This window comes from Hyperolius riggenbachi, chromosome 1, assembly GCF_040937935.1.
Source record: "Hyperolius riggenbachi isolate aHypRig1 chromosome 1, aHypRig1.pri, whole genome shotgun sequence".
Taxonomy (NCBI): Eukaryota; Metazoa; Chordata; class Amphibia; order Anura; family Hyperoliidae; genus Hyperolius; species Hyperolius riggenbachi.
Genome location: NC_090646.1, coordinates 144,866,410 through 144,886,549, shown reverse-complemented (window position 1 = coordinate 144,886,549; position 20,140 = coordinate 144,866,410). Strand labels below are relative to the sequence as shown.

Below are 20,140 nucleotides of genomic sequence, written 5' to 3'. Positions count from 1 at the left end.
TTTTCCTGAGTTTAGTCATTACCTAAATTTGCATAATTACTATTAGAAACGAAATTACTTTGTTTCTATAGAAGGCACGAAATTACGAAATTTCACATTAAATGGGAATTTGCGCCAAAACACGAAATTGCGAAACTGAAATTCCGCTTACAGAATTCCGAATTACGGTTTATATGGCAATTACTAAGTTACAAATTATTTCTTAGTGGCAAAATTCACGTCCGTAATTAAGGAAACGCGAAATTACTAAAATTTCGACTCAACACTACACTGGTGTTGCTATCTTTCTGGTGGCGGACTGCTGTTGTTCATAAAAAAAGTTGTTTTTTAAAAAAAACCTGGAACTGTCATAATCCAGCGCTGAGTGCTAGTATTCAACTTACTTTTGCAATTTTCTATCCTGATTGGTGATAATGACTGAGAGCGCACCACTGAGATATGAGTAGTGTGCTCTTGATTTGCTAACAGTGAAAACATAGGACACAGCTCAGTTACTATTGTTCATTCCAAAATATAATAATAATAATGCTGTATTTTATGTTTGAGTGCTGATAATCCTTTTATGATATGAATACTGGGGCTGCTGGTTGTCAGGTGCACAGTAGAGGTACTGGTGATGTTGTGCAGCTGGAAATGGAGGTAAAGTACCCCCACTGGTGGATCTGAATAAATAATAATAATAAAAAAGTTTACAAAGACACTTAAACAATTGTCAGGATTACCATACATGAAGATGAGCTGACATTGTTCTCACTTCTAATTAACTTTTCTGCGTACAAATTAATTGCAGAAAGAAAATACGGATTTATAAGTGTGTAAGTGGATACATGGGTCTTTTTTTTCTTTTTGCACTATGGCTTCTATATATGCTTTGTGATGCTTATATCAGCTATCCTGCCTAAACTAAACTTCAAACACTGCTAAGTCCATAGCCGGTTAAACATTGCTCGCCTGCAGTTTTGTAATATTATGCAAACATGCCCTTTTTACATTGCGGGAAGCTACCTTTGTCACAGCTCGGAGAAAAGTCAGCATAAGTAAAACAGGTAAGAAAATGACATAAAAATTACTTTCCTATTTTTTTTTTTAAATATTTTCAGTTCTATATATATTTCTATGTATTTGGTCTCTTTCAGGATGAAATTGTACTGCATTTTGGTGTTTTCTTTCTCAATATTTGCTTTGTCGCATGGTGGTAAGTTACATTTCTCTGACATTCTTCAGCACTATTCATTCTACTTGTGTCTACTTGCTTATAGTATAACTGCAATAAGATATTATTTAATGATCAGGAACAAAAATAGGATTATTAAAACAATACAATGTATATATATCTGCATTAAAAATGAAATCTGCATTGATAATTATAACATTTATTAAAAAGAGAAAGAAATGTAGCCCTTCTGTTTGTGAGTTTCACTGTGCTTTTTGTTGGGTCCTTTTCTTTTAACATATAAGGCTGATTAAGCTACGTGCACCTACTAGAACATTGTGTGATGTATAAAGCTTTACTCTACATAATGCATCTGTGACAGTACCACTGGCAGCAAGGCAACTACATCTGGCAGCAACATGAACATTGCATGCTTCCCAATACTGTTCTTTAATACTGTGATCCAGGAACTAGCTAGTGATCAGTTTTTTTTTTTATAAAGATGAGTTTCCACGGGTGACACAGAGGTTAGCTAGAGTCTCAGATTTCAAACCTTACCATCACATAGTTTGTAAATTCCCCTCATGATTTTTTTTTTTAAAGGCAAATTTTAGTGAAATTTTCAATACAATATAACATTGGAGAGCCTTCTACAACACATTACCAAACATCACCACAACTGAACCCTACCCCAGCCCTTCCCACCCACTCTAATATCCTCTCCTCCCTCCCTACCTTCCCCCCCCTTTTCCACATGACCGGGCAGGGCCCATACGGGACGACTTACCATCTACATAAATAAAACTGTGACACCCAATTGGAGTTTAAAGGCCACAACTTTAATACAGATATTAGGTAAACAATATAACACAACGTTAGCATTGACATGCATTAAACAATAAGAAGAAAGCCGTGTAAACCGCGCTCAGACAGGTCCCGTGACAATGCTTTCTCTTCGATAAACCTTTATGCCACTAGACCTCGCCTAGTGACGACATTTATGCCACTGGACCTCGCCTAGTGACGACATTTATGCCACTGGACCTCGCCTAGTGACGACATGGATAACACATTTATGCCACTGGACCTCGCCTAGTGACGACATGGATAAACCTTTATGCCACTGGACCTCGCCAGTGACGACATGGTGCCATTAGCTAATTGATGACCCGCACTAAAGCCATCAACCTAATGACCCACAAACCATTGTGCTTCTCATTTCGATGTAGCAGAAGCCGGTATTGTCACGGACCCGCCACGCAGGGCCGGCCCGCTCATGAGGCGGGGTGAAACTTTTGCCTCAGGCGGCAAATTTCCAGGGGCGGCATCCGCCCGTCCGTGCGGGGAGCCGGCCGCCGAGCTGGAGGGGTAGCTGGCAGGACGGGGGTATTGGGCCTAGCGGCGGGGAGGGGGGGTCGGACCCCCCCCCTCCCTCGCCTGGGTCCCCCGTCCTCCGCTCCCCTCCAGCCTTACATAGAAGCAGCCGCTATTTGTAAGAGGCACGGGCGGGGAGGACTCACCTCTTCCTCGATCCAGCGTGCGCTCCACTGACGTCACTTCCTGCAACGCTGCAGGAAGTGATGTCAGTGGAGCGCACGCTGGGAAGAGGTGAGTCCTCCCCGCCCGTGCGTCTTACAAATAGCGGCTGCTTCTATGTAAGGCTGGAGGGGAGCGGAGGACGGGGGATCCAGGCGAGGGAGGGGGGGTCCGACCCCCCCTCCCCGCCGCTAGGCCCAATACCCCCGTCCTGCCAGCTACCCCTCCAGCTCGGCGGCCCCCCAGAGCGTGCCCCCCCACCTGGGGGCGGGGGGGGGGCGGCGGAAAATTTTTTTTTGCCTCAGGCGGCAAAAAGTCTAGGGCCGGCCCTGCTGCCACGGCATTCGTGCTTGCAACCGCAAGGGCGAATGCCCGCCCTCAGACCGAGCGCGGCTTCCAGGGCTTCCTTCAAGCCAAACAGGAAGATATCGTTTCCCAGGCCGCTTAAGTGCACCCCATCTTCCAGGAAATGCCCCTCCCGGCTCTCTAATAATTTGTGGTGAACGGCTATGCCCCCCTTTTTGCCGTGAATTTTGTAATGGCTTTGTTGATTCTTGGCCTGGAACGGTCCAGGACTCTGTCTGGGACGGGCGGGCGCCATTTAGATCTAGGGATCATTACGGATCATATAATGGCCGCCCGGGGAAGAGTGTTGCAAATGAGCTTCAGTAATTCCTTTATTTCCAGCATCAGTAGATGCAATGGCTTGGTCCCTATGTAGTTTCCTCCTTTGTGTACTATGGCGACGTCTGGCTTTACCTTTACTCCCGCAAGCTGTGCGAGCTTTCTGCCCAGTTTCTCCACCATTGACCCCGGGAACCCCAGCCAATGTGCCTCCAGATCCTCTCTTACCTGCCCCAGAGACCGACCCATTACTTGTAGCCTCGCCTGGCGTTCCGCCCGCACTATAAATGAGTGCCCCATGATCCAGACCCTGCACCTTTGCTAACCTGAGACAGAGGCAAAGCAACAGACATGTGTTACTTACCCGGAGACTGGTATACAACCAAACGAGCATGCATTAACACTAACGCTAAGGCAGCTGATTAGTAATTATTATTATTATTATTATTTTTTTAAATATACATTATATATATATATATATATATATATATATATATATATATATATATATATACACATACACACATATATATATATATATATATATATATATATATATATATATATACACATACATACATACACATACACACACATATCCATATATATATATATATATATATATATATATATATATATATATATATACACACACATATACATACATATATACATATATATATATATATATATACATACACGTACATACACATATACATACACACATACACATACCTACACGTACACACGTATACACATATACACCCGCAGCTAGTGTTCTGCCGAGTGCTGGGGGCTGTTGTCGCCCTGCATCTTCTACTGAACGACATTAGTTCCATCTCCGTACCCCTCTACTTGCGGCTATTGCTCCGCCAAGCGTCGGAGTATGTTTGTCCAGTGGGCATCGGAGCCTCCGTCCTATTACCCTTTCTCTGGGGCTAGTGCTCCGCCAGGTTCGGCTGCGTATAGAACGTCAACAAACTTGCGATGTGCCGTGGCCTCCCTTTTCCTGCAGCTAGTGCTCTGCCAGGTGTAGGCGGACATATTGCGGCAAACCGAATTTGTGACGCGACGCAGCCCCAACCCACATTTTCCTGCAGCTACCGCTCTGCCAGGTGTAAGTGGACGTAAGTTTGGATTTCTTACGGATATATGGTTCAATGCATGTAACCGACTATACCGGCCCTCCGTGTAACGTTTAAATGACCCTGAGTCAGTAAATCCTTCATATGCGTAAAGTAATATCCCCTTTACATAGAGGGGTTGTTGTAATTGTGCATGTTGATGCAACGGTCATTTTTGTAGCGTATAACACGCTTATATTGTACTAAGACATTACCGTGAGCACGGTGCCCAGTTTTGTTTTGAATATTAAGAATTCTAAATAAGGTGGGCCATCATGGCTCCGTTGCATTAGTTTCTGAAATATTTGCTGAGGGAAGGTCACTGATCAATATGGAAGGGGGGAAGGGGGGGGGGGGCTTACCAAGATCCCAAAATCAGTGATTAATGTTTATACTGTGTTCACCGTATAGTCTGGGTATATAATGTACCAAAATATAATGTAATACTGGGTGTATACAAGACATCTATTCTATGATGCAATCCTTATTGCATTTATTTCTGGCAATCCTATATAATCTATACCCTGCAATGACCAGCAGGTATACTGGATGTACCATACGATGCAGTCTTCTTATGGGTAACTCTGCTCATTTTAAGTGTAGGTTTAACTACATGCTGGAAAGTGCTTTACTAGGACCGTACCACGGAGGTATGTTAGGTAAACTTTACACACGTGTGCATACACACCTACAGTACACACACGTATAAACCTACATATGAAGACAGACACCCACATAGGCCTCTATACATTTAACTAAATTCCCAATTTTTATTTTTATTTATCTATTTATTTATTAATATATATGCCTGCCCCTATATATATACCTACCCATATACATCCACACACATACGCCACATACGTATACCCCTACATATACCTCGGCACTGCGCAATCCGCTGGTGCATCACAAATACAACTAACAAGCAAGTACTGAGTAAATATCTACCCCTACGCACACACCATATGTGTGTCTGTGAGTACATACCCACCCCACTATACCTGCATGCCTTATATTATTATATATTATTACTACCAACATCCATCATCTGTTATTAATGATTATACTGTATTTAATGTATAATCCGGGTATATAATGTAGCAATATATAATGTAGTAAGGATTGTATACAAGACATATATTCTATGATGCGATCCTCATTGCATTTGTTAACAAACCTATATATTGTATACCATACAGTATTCAGCGGTTATACCATATGATGCAGTATCCTTAGGGGTAATTCTACTCCTCCTAAGTGTAAGTTTACCTGCATGCTGAAGAATGACTGAACCCCATGGGCGTCCCTACGTCTGGCAAAATGGGGCAGACGCCACCCCCTGGCCAGCTGCTGCCCCCCCCTAGCCACCCGAACTCGGAAGTGTTTGAAGCCGCGGCTGCCACTTGCTCCCCGAGACTGACAGGCTGCTGCTGTGCTGCCCATCACCCACCCACTCTCCCCGTGCACTGGGCGGGTGGCTGGCAGGTGAACAAGTCCCGGTGCCCACCCTCCACAGAGTCCCCCTGCGTCCCTGTACCTATGCACTGCAGCGCTATCATCAGACAGATGACAGGCGCTGCAGAGACTGTAGCATTACTGTTGCTAGGCAACAGCAGGAAGCGGTGTTGCCTGGGTCTAGGAGTGGCCCCACTTGCTTGCCATCCAAGCCATCATGGGACACGGGAACTTCTGGAAGTCTGGCACTGTGACTGCACAGTGTTCAGCATCTGACAGGAATCCCCAGGCAGCAGACAGCAGTGAGCTCCTCCACATGACCTCACCAGCCAGAGCCAGGCAAACTTCACGTGCACTGAATGGCTAGTTGTCGCCCGTACTCTGCTGCAAGACGAAGGTATGGGGGAGGGGGTAATAGAGGCTGTAAAGCTGCAGCAGAGAGACGTCTGTGAGCATGTCCCCCTCCCAATCACATAACTGTGTAGGTGTTCTAAGTCTCCCTGCGCTGTAGAGCCCTCAGTGTAACTGCTTCCCCCTCTCACCTCAGGCATTCATTATGTGTAAGGGGGCTGGGAGTTGATTAGATGTGTGTGTCAGTGTGGTGTATGTGTGTGTGTCTGTGTACAGTGTGTGTGTGTGTCTGGTGTATGTATGTGTCTGTGTACAGTGTATGTATGTGTCAGTGTATGTATGTGTCTGTGTACAGTGTGTATCAGTGTGGTGTATGTGTCTGTGTACAGTGTGTGTGTATGTGTGTCAGTGTGGTGTGTGTCAGTGTGGTGTACAGTGTGTGTGTCAGTGTGGTGTACAGTGTGTGTGTCAGTGTGGTGTCTGTGTACAGTGCGTGTGTATGTGTGTCAGTGTGGTGTGTCTGTGTACAGTGTGTGTGTGTGTGTGTGTGTATATTTTAGCATACATTCAAAGTGTACCTGTCACTAGGGGTAGAAGAGGATTTATTCTTCCAGCCATTCTTCCAGCCATCAGCTCAGCCATTCTTCCAGCCATCAGCTCTGTTATTGCCCTCCTGGTGCCCTTCAGTGCCAAACACTAACCTTTCCCCTAACTACACCTACCACCAACCCTCCTCCTCCCTACACCTACCACCAACTCTCCCCCACCCACACTTACCACCGACCTTCCGCCAACCTATACCTTACAACAACACCACAACTATCACACACACACACACACACACACACACACACACACACACACACACACACACACTACACGGAAAAAGCACCGGTGGAATTTACACACCTGAGGCGGGAGGCCTCAGGTATGCAAATTCCACCGGTGCTTTTTCCGCTGTTCCTGTCGCTACAGAGTTATGTTCCAGAGTAGCAGGAATCCACTGCTGCTATTGTGCTGTTCCCGCCACTAAAAATGTTAGCGGAACTCCTCTGCTGCTACCATGCTGTCCAAACAATACACGTGCCCTTAGCAACTGAATTACTGGCAGTGGCCGGTAAATCTACCATTTAACATGGGCATCTATGGCGTCGCTCAGTTTCTCGGCCGCAAGTTGCTTGGGGGCGCACTTTGGAATCTCTGCCTCTGGTCAGGACAAGGTCCTCCAGCACCCAAGGCTGAGACACCAAAGTGCGCCCCTCCATCCCTCCCACCCCAGCCATCACACACTGATTGCTATTAGACTAAGAGATGCCCCAGGGCCCCCAACACCTTCATCTCTAGTTATCTGGCTTGAAGTCACTGCCATGTATCGCCTTTTCTTATTTCTCTCTGCTTCAAACACAATAGGGGAATGATAGCGAGTGAGTGAGTTGTGCCCCCCTCCTACACTGCGCCCTGAGGCTGGAGCCTCTCTTGCCTTTGCCTCAGCCCTGTGTGTGCCCCCCCTACACTGCGCCCTGAGGCTGGAGCCTCTCGCGCCTCTGCGTCGGCCCGGCCCTGCCTCTGGTGCTGGAGGACCTTGTCCCGGGCCCTGGCTGGATGATTGATTTTGATCGGCGAAATAGCCAATTGTGGGGGAAGGGCGGGTGGCCATGGAGACGGCGGGTCACGTGGTAGCAGGCGGCAGCACAATCTGACAAGGGCCGCTCTGCTCCTGATGTGACGTCACACACCCACACTCTGCACTCCCGCAGGGAGGGGGGTGCGGCTAGAGCCCAGCCCACATGCAGAAACAGTGAGGGCCTATTTCCACTATATGTGTGGATTCTGGATGCAGAAAACTGACTCCAATGAATGCCTATGGGAAATCTGCTTCAAAAAAATTGCGTTTAGTGGAAACAGGCCTATAGGCATTCATTGGAGTCAGTTTTTCTGCATCCAGATATTGAATCTGTGTGTAGTGGAAACAGGCCCTTAGACTGTCTGTCTGTAATGTCAGCAAGGAGGCGGGCATGGCCAGGGAGGGACTGTGTCATGTGCAGACTGCAAATGAGTCGGGCGGCAGGCCAATCTGCAACTGATTACAAGGGGGGAGGGGAAATAGGGGTGGAGTACAGGGAAACTGTCTGTCTTTGTACCTACTGCTGTGCTGTGGTTAGTTCTGCCCCCCCTGTCACTACCTGAACTGGGGTGCTTCTGTCACTACCTAAACTGGGGGGCACCTGTCACTACCTAAACTAGGGGCTCCTGTCACTACATACACTGGGGGGTCCCTGTCACTTCCTGAACTGGGGGGCACCTGTCACTGCATACACTGGGTGGCTCCTGGCACTACCTAAACTGGGGGTACCTGCCACTAACTGAACTTGTGGGCTCCTGTCACTACCTGAACTGGGGGGTACCTGTCACTACCTAAACTGGGGGGTACCTGTCACTACCTAAATGGGGGGGGGGGGGTACCTGTCACTAACTGAACTGGGGGACACCTGTCTCTAAAAGGACTGGGGGTTGGGGCTCCTCTCACTACCTGAACTGTGGGGCCCTGTCACTACCTAAACTGGGGGGCTCCTGGCACTACCTAAACTAGGGGGCACCTGTCACTACCTAAACTATCAAGGCCAGCCAGCCCAGCATCACCACCAGCCAACCAGCCCAGAATCACTGTCAAAAAGGCCACAGCATCACCACCAGTCAGGCCAGCATTTACTTCAACCAGCCAAGCATAGCCTAGCATCACCGACAGCCAGTTCAGCCACAGCATCACTGCCAGCCAGGCCACAGCCCACACATCACCCCCAATCCAGCCAAAAACAGTATTGCCAGGCCAGCCAGGCACAGCAGCCAGTAGAGGAGAATTCAGAAGCCAGGTGAGAGGTGTCTACCATATTAAAGGATACCCGAAGTGACATGATAATAATTGCCTCATGGTTACTGAATTTGTCTTGTTGGGGGCCTCATAATTGCTGAATTTGTCTTGTTGGGGGCCTCATGATTGGTGAATTTGTCTTGTTGGGGGCCTCATAATTGCTGAATTTGTCTTGATGGGGGCCTCATGATTGCTGAATTTGTCTTGTTGGGGGCCTCATGATTGCTGAATTTGTCTTGTTAGGGGCCTCATAATTGCTGAATTTGTCTTGTTGGGGCCCTCAGGATTGCCGATTTGTCTTGTTGGGGGCCTCATGATTGCTAACAGCGAGACTATGAGAAAAGCTGAATCATCATCATAAGAGAAAATAGCATTAAACCTACTTTTTTAGCTTTTTAAAACAGAAAATAAAACTGGGAGGTTCTAAAAAATTTAATACATTTTTCAGGAGTAGGATGGATGAAGTTATTTATCTTCACAGTTTATTTTCAACTTGGATTTTCCATAATGTTCATGTATGAGTTAAAACATTTGTATTTAGTTTAAATTGCTGTTGCCACTTTGCGATAGATAAGTGACTTTTGGGTTGCAGTTTGGGCACTCGGCCTCCAAAAGGTCCCCCACCACTGTCCTAATCTGATGTCCCACATTGCTAAGTTCATGTAAATTTGTCTCCACCCATGACCACACCCACATTCTGGTCCATGGCCACACCCATTTTTCGGCGCGGCGCGCTAAGCGCGCCGCACAACTTCTCCAACATTTTCGGCGCGGCGCGCTGCGCGCGCCGCACCACTTCTTCCTCCCCTTCTTGCCCCCCCCTGGAAACATTTCTGCGGACGCCCATGCTGAACCCCCCTGCCTTACAAGGGCTGTGACACGAAGGTATAGCAATTACACTTTGTACAGGACATATAAGGTACCCTACAATACCACCTAGTTCGTAAGTAAGGTATGCCCAGTGTAAAATGCAGATACATATCTATACACACATACCTGTATACACACATATACAACATCTACTGTATATATACCTTTTATATATATATATATTTTTTTTTTAAACGCATACATATACGTATTATATATACATACATATACACATCCATACACATACGTCTACACAAACGCACCCGTATGTGTACACTTAAGCATACATACATCAGCGCTGCGTAATCTGTTGCGCTTTATAAATGCCGTACATAAGTAATAAATAAGTACCTACATCCATACCCCACACATGTACATATATACATGCATGCATATGTACCCACGTACACATGCATATGCACCCTGGAACGTGCATACACATACGTTATCCTAGCGCATGTGGGAACACAATAACAATAGCAAGTTTAACAGCTCCTATCATTCCTGCACAGCTCCCTTTGGCAGGACTACCCTTCTGTGTACAGGCTCTATGCAGATAGCTTACTGTATATCACTGCTGAGGAGAAACTTAAAGCAGCAGTTTTATGTCTTCGGCTAATTTTAATACAAGTTACTACTTATCAAAGGTAATCTCACTCCAAGTATCATAATATCTGTCAGATCTTTCCCCCACTGAGTTAAATTATCCTAGTCAGTTTTATTTGGCAGCCTGCTTCAGGGTCAGACTAGAATCTAGTCAGCTTTTGTGCTCTGGGGTGACAGACTTTATTACTCTTCCCGCTATAGAAGTGGTCATTGATCCAGGACAATATAGTCTGCTGTGAGTTTGCTTGGCTTTGATAAAAGGGATGTGCTAATTCTCTTCACTGAGTCGCACCTGAATAGCATTGACCCCTGATCTGCTCTTCTATTGTGATATCGCCATTGTAGACCAATCACTTGAAACCATGTGTAGGAGTTGACCAAATGTGAAATACTGATTTCATACTGAGATCTATTGGAAATCTGTTTCTAGTGTGAACCACATCAGATGGATCTCTGTCTGACAGGCATCGATCTGACAGAAATCTATCTGACTGTCTATCCGTGGGTCTGTAGCATTATGCTAAAATGCATTTGAAAGGAAATAAATTGCAGCAACTCCGTCTAAACATTCATATACTTTTGGATAGCTGCGGAACCACTGACTCCCACATGGTCAGCCACCTATTTACTACACAAAATAGGCAAATATTTTTGATTGGCGGTGAGTTGCAGCAGCAGCGACCCCTGCTGCTATCCGAAGCTTAAGGCCAGTGTGATTAAATATGAAAATTGCCGAGTAATAAAAATCCTACTTTTTAAGATCTCCCCCTTCACTGTTACAGTCTGTTGAACTGTAGGAATGTTACTTATATCATACTTTGTACTAGGCCTATTTGACCCCCGACAGGAAGGGAGGGGGAGGGGGCCGCAGACCCCACCCTGTGCTACAAAGGATTTCTGACACTGCTATAGGAAGGAACTGATCGCCATCATTTTAGCAGTTCAGTATGAATGTGGCCTAAACCTTTGTATGCCTGGCAACTTGCTGCCATGTAATATTTCTTGTACTACAGATAAGGTGGCCGTACACTATAACAGTATTTTGTTCAATTAAACACTTCATTAATCAATAAAATCTGATAGATGGTAAACTGCATTGGGTTTATGTATAGATCGCAATTGCTATCACTTGTAAAAGGAGAGGCAGACTGTAAATCGCCACATATTCCATTGCGATTCGCAGAGTAAATATCCAATATATAAATGCTGCAAAGGAATAGTGTGAAACTTACCTAACCTGCATATAGGTCATCCTGATTTCTTAAATATTCTAAAGGAATAGCTAACGACTCACTTACCGTACCTATATTTATGAGCCTTGGCATCTTATAAACCTCTGTAAGCTAGTTCGGCCCTGCCTCTCTGCTGTACTGGAAGCTTCTGCCTTTCCCTTATTCTGACTGACTGCTTTAATGACATTGTGAAGTGATGTATTTGAAGTGAAGAAGTAGTTCATTAGCCTGCAATTGGGATCATTCAGCTTTACAACTCTTTTGGATACTAAATAAATGTTAACCATTGTTCTGTATAACTGCCTCTTCCCCCTAACATGTGCCTTTGTTCAACCAGCATGGGCCTATGGCTACTCCTCCTCCTTTGTACTCCAACAAACCTCAGCTTTATTCTTCAAGGAGTGACATTGTACAGGGTAAAAGGCTAGCTGAATACAGTAGGATCTCCTTGTAGTAACTCTGGGATGGGAACTGGCAGGGCCGGGCCGACACATAGGCTCACAAGGCTGGAGCCTCTGGGCGGAGCTAACTGCAGTGTGGGTGGGGCGCAAGGAGCAGGTCTGTGTATTGCCTGGCTTGCCGCCCACCATCCCCGCTGACTGTGTTCACGCTGGGCTCACTGGCCGGTGCCTGATGAGAGGCAGGAGAGCTGGGGCGGGTGATCCACGCTACGGTAGCTGCAGATCAGCCTGTTATGGAGAAATCTGTCTGCTGTGTGCTGTCCCCAGTCTCCCCTACGTAAGTGTATTCACAGAGCAGAGCGCCCCTCCTCTCCTCTTCTCTCTTCTGTCACACTGAGGGGGCGGGGCTGAGCACTGTGTGGACTGGAGACTAGAGATGGGAAGTTCGGATCTTTTCAATGATCCGGATGATTCGAATCGGATCATTGAAGAGATCCGGATCTTTGATCCGAATCTCGGATCATTTTACTACCGGAAGCATTTGGGGGTGAAATGAACAGCAGGACAGGTCTGTGGACAGGAGACGGGGAGGGAGTGGACACACAGAGAAGGGGAGAAGATGGACAGAGGGCAGGGAGTGGACAGAGAAGGGAGGAGGGACGAGCAGAGAGCAGAAATGTTTGCACGTAATACCCACATGCTGCAATCAAGCTTTACATATATTTCACCTATATGCTCATCTGTACACTTTGAAAGAAAAGGTCGCACAGTGAAAGAAAGCATTCCCAGAAGATAAGTGCAGCTGTTTAGTGCAGAGTGCAGGAGGATCATATAATTGCACAGCAATCACACTGTCTGCAAAGTTACTGAGCTGTGCTGAGCCAAAAGCTTCCCATGTGATCACTGTGCAGCACTACGGAACAGACAGCCTATAATGAGCAGCACATTGCAGCCAGTATGTGTGCTCTACACATATCTGGCAGTGGCACCCATGTCCCCTCTCTCTCATCTACCTGTGGCTGCAAGGCTGGCTCCCCTCCAACTCAGCGATCCATCCCTGCTCTGCTTCCAGGACCCCGCTGCCCGCTGAGAGGGGGCGTGTCGCTCCTGGCCCCGCCCCTTTTGCGATCCGAATCGTTCATTTTGATGATTCGGATGATCGACTCATAAAATAGATTCGGATCAAAGATCCGAATCGTTCATGATCCGGACAACACTACTGGAGACCCAGGAAATTCAGGAAAGAAGCAGTGGAACTCAGAAGACAGGTACATAATTACGTGCCTTATGTGGGGAATTGGTTGGGTAGAAGCACTGAGTGTGAGGAAGGGGGAGAAGTGTCCAGAGCAGAATATGCAGGCAGGCATGATTCTGCTCACATCCAGCACACACTGCCTACTGAGGCTGAGCTGAAAGGATTAGTTTCCCTAATGCTGCTGCCACACTGTACATGAGACACTCGTAGCTGGGAGCTCTCTCTCCTTCTTCCCTGAAGCTGCTGCATGAATATGTGGGGGCTGTAAGATAACAGCACAAATTACTGCAGTGTTAATATGCCAGAGCTGGGCTTCCTAGGTGAAAGGAAAGGTTAAGGCCTCGTTCAGACTATACGCGCTGCCGTCCGCATTTTGGCAGCGCGTATAGTGTGCGACACGCAAGAACGGTAGAAGGGCATAGACAGCCCTTCTACCGTTCCCATCATATGCGCTGCGTGGCAGCGCGATTGCGCTATCGCGTGCTGCACGCATTTTTGGGAATCGCAGCGCAGATCCCATTCATTGTAATGAATGGGATCTGCAGCGCAGCGCATAGGAGCGCAGATGGCGTGCGATCGGACGCGTTGCGTTCCAATCGCACAGCCATCTGCGCTAAATGATGTGAACGAGGCCTAAGGGAAGGTTAAGGGAAGATATAGCATCATCATGATGCTATATCTTCCCTTAACCATGCCCAACCCACTCTCCCCCCCCCCCCTTCCTGTCTCTAAATCTTCTGCCTCTCTACCCTAGCTTTCCTTCCCTCAAATGTTTCCCTCCCCAAAAGCATCCCATCAGTGGCGTAGCTAAGGAGCTGTGGGCCCCGACAGGGGCGTCTCTAGCCATTTTGTCACTCCAGGCGAGAAATCCTGTGGCACCCCCCCCCCCACCGTGATTGCCCCCAGTCCCATACCCCCAAGACCCCCGAAAATCATGATGCAGCAGCGTTTCACCAGAAAATATACTTATTGCGGCATGGGTTCACCAGAAAATAGTTGTAATGCAACAGAGCGTTTCACCATAAAATATACTTATTGCGGCATGCACTCACACACACACACACAGTACACACACACACACTATACACACACACAGTGTACACACACACACACACAGTACACACACTGCACACAACATACACACTATACACAGTACACACACACACACTTTAGACACGCACAGCACAGTACACACACTATACACACACACACACACACACACACACACAGAGCACACTATACACAGCACACAGTAGACATACACTATACACATACAGAGATAGGAGGAGTGGAGTGAGACTGAGAATAGCCTGAGATGGAGCAGTTTATCTGTATTGCAGTCCCACATTACACAGAGACTAGTTGCTGGTAATAGGACTGCTGTCCCTGCCAGTCTCTTACACAAGTCAGCAGTGGCGGCTCCAGGAAATTTTTTTAGGGGGTGCTATGCAGGTGCTGGACCAATTTCCGGGGGAGCTGACGACCTGCGGCGCGCGAAGCGCGCCGCGCCAAAAATGGGTGTGGCCACAACCTGCGGCGCGCGAAGCGCGCCGCGGCGAAAAAATGGGCGTGGTCATGACCGGATGAGGGCGGGGCTAACTGTAATTTAAAGTGAACCCAGGGTGAGAGTGATATGGTGGCTGCCATATTTATTTCCTTTTAAACAATACTAGTTGCCTGGCAGCCCTGCTGATCTATTTGGCTGTAGTAGTGAACTGAATTACACCAGAAACAAGCCATGCAGCTAATCTTGTCAGTTCTGACAATATTGTCAGAAACCCCTGACCTGCTGCATGCTTGTTCAGGGTCTATGGTTGAAAGAATAAGAGGCAGAGGACCAGCACGGCAGCCAGGCAACTGGTATTGCTTAAAGGGAGATAAATATGGCAGCCTCAATATTATTCTCACCTCGGGTTCCCTTTAAAAGTGCAACGCAAAGACAGAGGGCCCAAGTTTTGGTGACCCTTTTCCCAGAAAATTCACATAATTGTGCAGGTTTTCTCAAGAAAATACACGTAATGTGAGCAGATTTTAACAAAAAACACGTCCAATGACCCCAATATGCACAATCGTTATCAGATATGGCCCCAATATGCACAATCGTTATCAGATATGGCCCCAATATGCACAATCGTTATCAGATATGGCCCCAATATGCACAATCGTTATCAGATATAGCCCCAATATGCACAATCGGTAGCAGATATGACCCCAATATGCACAATCGTTAGCAGATATGACCCCAATATGCACAATCGTTAGCAGATATGGCCCCAATATGCACAATCGTTATCAGATATGGCCCCAATATGCACAATCGGTAGCAGATATGGTCCCAATATGCACAATCGGTAGCAGATATGGTCCCAATATGCACAATCGGTAGCAGATATGGTCCCAATATGCACAATCGGTGGCAGATATGGTCCCAATATGCACAATCGGTGGCAGATATGGTCCCAATATGCACAATCGGTGGCAGATATGACCCCAATATGCACAATCGGTAGCAGATATGACCCCAATATGCACAATCGGTAGCAGATATGACCCCAATATGCACAATCGGTAGCAGATATGACCCCAATATGCACAATCGGTAGCAGAAATGACCCCAATATGCACAATCGGTAGCAGAAATGACCCCAATATGCACAATCGGTAGCAGATATGACCCCAATATGCACAATCGGTAGCAGATATGACCCCAATATGCACAATCGGTAGCAGATATGACCCCAATATGCACAATCGGTAGCAGAAATGACCCCAATATGCACAATCGGTAGCAGAAATGACCCCAATATGCACAATCGGTAGCAGAAATGACCCCAATATGCACAATCGGTAGCAGAAATGACCCCAATATGCACAATCGGTAGCAGAAATGACCCCAACATGCACAATCGGTAGCAGATATCGCCCCAATATGCACAATCCGTAGCAGATATGACCCCAATATGCACAATCCGTAGCAGATATGACCCCAATATGCACAATCCGTGGCAGATATGACCCCAATATGCACAATCCGTGGCAGATATGACCCCAATATGCACAATCCGTGGCAGATATGACCCCAATATGCACAATCCGTGGCAGATATGACCCCAATATGCACAATCCGTAGCAGATATGACCCCAATATGCACAATCCGCATCACCTGAAAAAGAAAAGAAAAACCCATTTACTCACCTACAGCCAGAAGACCTTCTTTCCCGACCTCCCGTCCCGAGTCCCGACCTCATTGTGGCGCGCAGCGCCCGCGCGCCCACGATCCTCTTCCTTCCCGACGTCACGACGAGACTTCCTGCCTGCATGCAGAGAGCAGGGCTACGGGAAAATGGCCGCCCGAAGTCTGCAGAACAGGGCTCCGGGCGGCCATCTTACCGTAGCCCTGCCTGCTGCTCCGTGCTGCCGGTGTGTGAACTGACTTGGCGTCTTTTAGACGCCTGAAGTCAGTTCACTCCAGGGGGTGCTTTGGGGGTGCTTGGACAATTCTAGGGGGTGCTCGAGCACCCCCAAGCACCCCCCTGGCGCCGCCACTGCAAGTCAGCAAGCAGCCCTCCTGGAGTCTAGGGACTGTCAAAACTTTTCAACCTGTTTAAGACCTTATCTGCACTTGCAGTCATTATAACAATGGGGAGAGACCAGACAGATTTTTTCCCACTGACCCTCCAGACCAGTTCTACATCATGCTGTGTATATTTACCAGCTTGCCTGCCCTCTAATGGCACTTTTATCAGCTAGCCTAGTGTTTTAGATTGCCTTACATCAACAAACCTGAACACAGCAGACACAGGACCAACCCTAAATCACTGAATGAAAGGAGGCCTGGGGGGCAGTCAATGCCTGGCTGCTACACAGTCTCTACATCCACGCAATTACCAGTAGCAGAGAGAGAGGGACTGAATTCTCAGGAGTCGGACTCAGGAGCTGATGATGCTGTACTCCTCGGATCCCTGACTAGGATGAGTGCCTTCTCTCACTGACTCATTCATTACTGTGGTTCTTTGAATCATTGAGCTGAAGTCCAGTCAGCCCCGCTGCTGCTGCTGCTGTGTAAACTGACACCTGAGTCAGCTGAGAGGCATTTCTTCTCTCACTACTCAGTGCAGAAGCGCCCTTGCCTCTTCCTGTCGCCTTAGGCGAAAATTTATAGCTGCCTAATGGCTCAGACGCCTCTGGGCCCCGATGCAAGTTTTGCAATGGGGCCCCCCAAGCACTCTATACATAACAATTGATACAGTGCACCAAAACCTGCCAATGGCAATTACAGTGTCAGAGGAGCAAGAAGGGGATAGGGAACAGTTTGTTAATAATTACCACTATTCAAAGTATCTATAGAAGTGATTATTATGAGCACAGGACCAATAGAGAGCTAATACTGTAGTTGAGGAACGGCCCTTTGGGGCCCCTCTGGCCCAAGGGCCCGATGCGGTCACAACCTCTGCAGCCCCTATTGCTACGCCCCTGCATCCCATCAATGTTTCACTTTTAAAGTGGACCTGAACTCTTGCACGGGACAGACGGAAAACACAGAGAAATGCACCCTGCATGCATTTAGAGAGCTTAGCCTGTCTAATTCCCTCTCATCTATGACTAATCACAAGTGTTGATTTGGTCTCTCCCTTGTGCCACCTGATTGACATGGAAGATGAGGCAGATAAGCTCATCTGAAAGCACAGGATGTTAGCAATATGTCTGCTTCCATGAAAGCAGGAAGTAGAAAGTGCAGATTTATTGCAGGATTTGTATCAGCTGTAACAAAAAAATGTTTTTCTATGAAGGTTCTTATGCTATTGCCTATCTTTTAGAGCAGAGAGGAAATTCAGGTCTGCTTTAAAGTGGCCACTACCGATACAATTCACCAGACAATCAGTTGTCCTGGACCACTAATGAACCAGTATATCCAATTTGATCAAATTGATGGAATCAGTCTGTATTAATTCTGTTAATGAGCAAATTGGATAGCAGCTTTCCTTCCATTAGTGGACCTGAACAATCATTTCTGATCAATGTTATCAAATCAGATAATCAATTGTCTGGAGAATTGTATAATTCATGGCCACTTTAAGTATTTATATAGTGCTGATGCCCTCCATAGCATGTTACAGAGTATATATCAATACTGCTGATTATCCTCAGAGCTTAAACTGTAATCCTACAATAGTCATAGTGTAATGTCTCTACCATATTATGTATTTATATAGCAGTGATATCTTCTGCAGCACTTTACAGAGTACATGGTCATGTAACTGACTGTCCTCAGAGGAGCTCGCAATCTAATCCCTACCATAGTCATAGTGTAATGTCCTACCATATTATTATTATGTATTTATATAGCACTGACATCTTCTGCAGCACATTACAGAGTACATAGTCATGTCACTGACTGTCCTCAGAGGAGCTCACACTCTAATCCTACCATAGTCATAGTCTAATGTCCTACCATATTATTATTATGTATTTATATAGCACTGACATCTTCTGCAGCACATTACAGAGTACATAGTCATGTCACTGACTGTCCTCAGATGAGCTCACAATCTAATCCTAGCATAGTCATAGTCTAATGTCCTACCATATTATTATTATGTATTTATATAACACTGACATCTTCTGCAGCACATTACAGAGTACATAGTCATGTCACTGACAGTCCTCAGAGGAGCTCACACTCTAATCCTAGCATAATCATAGTCTAATGTCCTACCATATTATTATTATGTATTTATATAGCACTGACATCTTCTGCAGCATATTACAGAGTACATAGTCATGTCACTGACTGTCCTCAGATGAGCTCACAATCTAATCCTACCACAGTCATAGTCTAATGTCCTCCCATATTATTATTATGTATTTATATAGCACTGACATCTTCTGCAGCACTTTACAGAGTACATAGTCATGTCACTCACTGTCCTCAGAGGAGCTCACACTCTAATCCTAGCATAGTCATAGTCTAATGTCCTACCATATTATTATTATGTATTTATATAGCACTGACATCTTCTGCAGCACATTACAGAGTACATAGTCGTGTCACTGACTGTCCTCAGAGGAGCTCACAATCTAATCCCGTCATAGTCATAGTCTAATGTCCTACCATATTATTATGTATTTATATAGCACTAACATCTTCTGCAGTACTTTACAGAGTACATAGTCATGTGACTGACTGTTCCTTTAGAGGAGCTCACAATCTAATCCTACCATAGTCATAGCCTAATGTCTTACCATATTATTATTATGTATTTATATAGCACTGACATCTTCTGCAGCACATTACAGAGTACATAGTCATGTGACTGACTGTTCCTTTAGAGGAGCTCACAATCTAATCCTACCATAGTCATAGTGTAATGTCCTACCATATTATTATTATTATATATTTATATAGCACTGACATCTTCTGCAGCACATTGCAGAGTACATATTCATGTCACTCACTGTCCTCAGAGGAGCTCACACTCTAATCCTACCATAGTCATAGTCTAATATGGTCGGGGGGGGGGGGGGGGGGGCGCATCTAGGCAGCTCAGCCTCTGTTGATAGTGGACCTTGTCCCGGCCCTGGGAACTGGCATATAGAAAGCTAGGTTCTCAGGGCCTGACCATGCGGCCGGAGGGAATACACCATGAATGGATGATTCTGCAG

At 46.3% G+C, this 20,140-nt stretch overlaps 1 protein-coding gene across 1 annotated transcript in view; it reads left to right on the top strand.

The window, feature by feature from the left end:
- The first annotated feature begins 965 nt into the window (after positions 1-965).
- LOC137567334 (plasma kallikrein-like) overlaps positions 966-20,140 on the top strand; it is a 91,745-nt gene continuing 72,570 nt past the window's right edge. Inside the window, exons 1-2 of the mRNA XM_068278664.1 lie at positions 966-1,046; positions 1,137-1,195. Of these exons, the coding sequence (XP_068134765.1) occupies positions 1,138-1,195 (58 nt within the window). The 5' untranslated portion in view covers positions 966-1,046; position 1,137. The remainder of the gene's footprint in view (positions 1,047-1,136; positions 1,196-20,140) is intronic.